This window comes from Symsagittifera roscoffensis, chromosome 3 (assembly GCF_963678635.1).
Source record: "Symsagittifera roscoffensis chromosome 3, txSymRosc1.1, whole genome shotgun sequence".
In the NCBI taxonomy this organism is placed as follows: Eukaryota; Metazoa; Xenacoelomorpha; order Acoela; family Convolutidae; genus Symsagittifera; species Symsagittifera roscoffensis.
Window position 1 is genome coordinate 83329805 of NC_087064.1, and position 3254 is coordinate 83333058.

At 40.4% G+C, this 3254-nt stretch overlaps 1 protein-coding gene across 1 annotated transcript; it reads left to right on the forward strand.

Annotated features, from left to right (window-relative positions):
* Window positions 1-464: 464 nt before the first annotated feature.
* Window positions 465-2085, forward strand: LOC134842579 (uncharacterized). Its single transcript, XM_063858980.1, has 4 exons — window positions 465-618; window positions 909-1107; window positions 1458-1555; window positions 1814-2085. The coding sequence occupies exons 1-4, from the start codon at window positions 600-602 to the stop codon at window positions 1987-1989; spliced, it is 492 nt and encodes a 163-aa protein (XP_063715050.1). The 5' UTR covers window positions 465-599; the 3' UTR covers window positions 1990-2085.
* Window positions 2086-3254: the final 1169 nt, after the last annotated feature.

The following is a 3254-nucleotide window of genomic DNA, read 5'->3' on the forward strand; positions in this document are numbered from 1 at the left end:
AACAATTGTTTTTAAAAAGTACCTAAAAGCCTTTTTCAGACAATTTTTTTTTCAGAAAATTGCCTGCTGCGAAGAAAACTTGGTCAAAATGGGGTCTATATCGTGGTTTGGGAGAACTGAGACTATCAATCTGGTCGACCTAAAAAGATGACGACAAAATTTTTTTTTGAATTCCCCCTTGAGAAAATCCTAGATCGTCACCTGCCTGAGCCTGAAACCAATCTCTGCTGATTTCCATGCGGAAGTAGATTAATCACGTGATGTTTCAGCAAATCTGTGTTTCTTTGGTAAAAAGGACTGATATGGTTTTTCTTTGACAGTAAGTTTTATATCCATATGAAAAAACTTGCAAACACGTGCCTTGCAATGAGTTAAAATCCAGCTGAAAGTGTATCAATCACAGTATATTGTGAGAAACTAAAAGTTAAATTAAATCGTCAGAGAAAACACTGCGCAATAAATAATTAATGTCTGAGAGCAGGTGTTTTTCGCTCAGCTGAAAACTTACCATCATATCATATTTGAAGAAGCGAGCATACTGAAAACGCATATTTTTGTGTAGCATATACTTTCTTCGGCCATTTCAATTTCAATTCTTAATGGCTTATCACTCTAAAGGTAAGCTTGAACTTCAAAGATACAAAGCTGCAAGTATATTTTTGAAAACCTTGTTCACTTCTTTGCCTGAATAAAAAGCAGCAATGTAGAAAGAATCAGATCTTGCCTTAAGCCCTCCTCCGGCTCGGTTTGGGGCGAACCGTTGCATCTACTTGTCCAGTTGTATTTCGGCAAACAGGCGGATACGAATATTCTATCAAGGCAAAAAATAAACGGTTTTTTCCTGCATGACCTGTTTTTTATGTTTTGATTGTTTGGTGTGTTTTTCAAACTTTGTCTGTTAATTTCAGCCACTGCTCTGGTTCTTTTGGTCCTCTGGGTGACCTTCACTTGTCCCCAGTTGGCCTCTGCCGGAGAGGATGAGGACGAGGACGAGGATGGACTGTGCAAGAGTGACATGGAGTGTGAGTGGTGGGCCACTTATGTGGTCAAGAGTGACAAACACATGTGTTGTGATGGACACTGTAAAGAGACATGTCTCAGCGACGCGTAATCTAAATTTGTCAATCTTCATTTCATAAGCATATTTTTGCACAGTTTTTTGGGCTCTGCCAATTGCATAAAATCTTTTCTGTTAATGATATGCCGGCAATATTTGTAGCATGCTTTTCTGCTCTAACCTTTCGGAAAGAAAGCGCTTTCAGCTATTCAAGGACGCTTTTGTTGCGTCGAGTAATTTCTGCGTCAAAATTAAGTTTGACGTTTTTTCGATACCAATAGAATAATTTTTATCAATGTTTCAGATATTTCCTATTTAGTAGTTAAAAACATAAACAACTGTCTCACTCGCCTTACCCACACAATTCCAAAAAGGTGTTAAAACCTATTTGTTTTTGCAGGGCCCTCATTCTGCTGTTCGTGGTGCTTCCATGTGTTGGCTGCATCCTCTGTGTCGGCAGCATCACAGGCGGAATCATGTATGCAATCAAACTGGGCAGTACGTCACTTTCCACTTAACGTGTATAAAAGGAAGCGAAGAAACTCAGTCACTCACGGATTGACTTCATAACAATAAAAAACTTTCAAAAACCGAAATAGCTCTACTTGATCAGAGATCCCCCAAACGTTTTACTCTGTCTTATGAAAACCCAAAAAAGCATGTTAATGAGTCAAAACAGGGTGTTATTTATGGTGAGGGAACATTATCCCCTGCTACGGATTTTTAGGCAAAGCTTTTAAAATGAATTGATTTCAGACAAGAAACAGCAAGTTCAAGTAGTTGCCGGACCCACTGTTGGACACCCAGTCAACTTCCAATACCCAGCTCCCTACCTGGTGCCCGGCTACAGCATGCACCAGCACCCTCCCCCCGGGTACATGGAACCATTCACTCCCGTGGAGTCAAATCAGCCAGGGTTCAAAAACTACTGAAAATTGAAAAACAAACTTCTATTTTGCTATAATAAGTATTTTTGACGGTTCTGATGTTTTCTTTCACTGTGAATGATTTTGAACAAGAGCGAAGTCTTCTTCTGTGTGTACATCACAAACTCCTCCTAAGATAGTAATCGTACCACCGTAAAACTTAACGTGTATGTGCACGCAGGAGCGAAGTCAAGATGTCAAGCTTGAGAGTTTTAATTCCCAATTTGACCTGGCTGAGTCAAAATTATTAATAAATCGCGCATATCAAATTTTTGAGATATAAATTTGGGTTTATGTTAAAAACATATTAGATATGGCGTCAGAAGATAATGATCATCATCATACATTGGGCGACTCTAAGCTTTTATGCCAAATGGGAAAGGAGCGAGTGCAATTCTTGTGGTGTGTTTAAGGAAGTTAGTCTCACACCATTTATTAGTAGATACCAGTGCAAATTTCACCGTTAGTCTCATTAAGGTATCTGATGCCGTTTTGAGCTTACAAGAGCGACCGATGCCATCCGAGCCGGTAAAGAGTTCTAGCACTCGACCTAGTGGCTAGATGCTTTCTGGTGTAAAGCCCAAGTATCCACTCGAGGACATTTTTTCGAGTGGTTCTGCCATGAGTGGATGTAGCCCTCTGCCGTAGGTCTTGCCGCAGAGACAACAATTGAGTCTTATCAGTCTGAGTGATTTTCAGACAAAGACTTGTTGCAAGTAATCTTTGTTGCAAGTCAGCTTTGTTGCATGTAAGTATTGTGAAAAAGCTTTGTTGCAAATAGTTGCGAAAGTACTCAGTGCTGTGATGCAAACAGCGGCAATGAGCGCGCTCAATCATCATGCGCTCAATAATTTCCTTTGGGTCTATGTTTATTAGATGCTTTGTTGCGTCTGGTGAAGGTAAGTTTCGTGGTTGTCCTCGCGCGCAAATAATACTGTTGTCGAGAAAAGGGGAGAACAGTTGCAGTCTAGTTTTTTTGTCAACTTGCCTTGCTGCTTGGTTGGTAGTTGATCATAGTTCTCTACAAACGTTTTTGCTGGGACTGTTAATAAAGGACAAGCTTGGCTTTTCCACGTTTCTATATTAGCTACACGCTTTACGTTGCCCTTTAAGGTATTGATAAAACTACAACGCGAGCAATTTGATCGAAATCAGTCTGAAAATCGCGAAAAATCAATCAGCTGAGTAGTCGGTGGGGGGGGGGGGGGGGGGGTTGGCTAGCTTAGCGTTGTCGAGCTCATCCTCAAAGTAGTCTCATTGCTTAACAGATA

What these genes read in the sequence shown, in the direction of transcription:
- LOC134842579 (XM_063858980.1), top strand. An exon ending in GAGACATGTCTCAGCGACGC is followed by an intron (nt 1,108 to 1,457) that starts GTAATCTAAATT and finishes TTGTTTTTGCAG; the next exon opens with GGCCCTCATTCTGCTGTTCG. An exon ending in GTATGCAATCAAACTGGGCA is followed by an intron (nt 1,556 to 1,813) that starts GTACGTCACTTT and finishes AATTGATTTCAG; the next exon opens with ACAAGAAACAGCAAGTTCAA.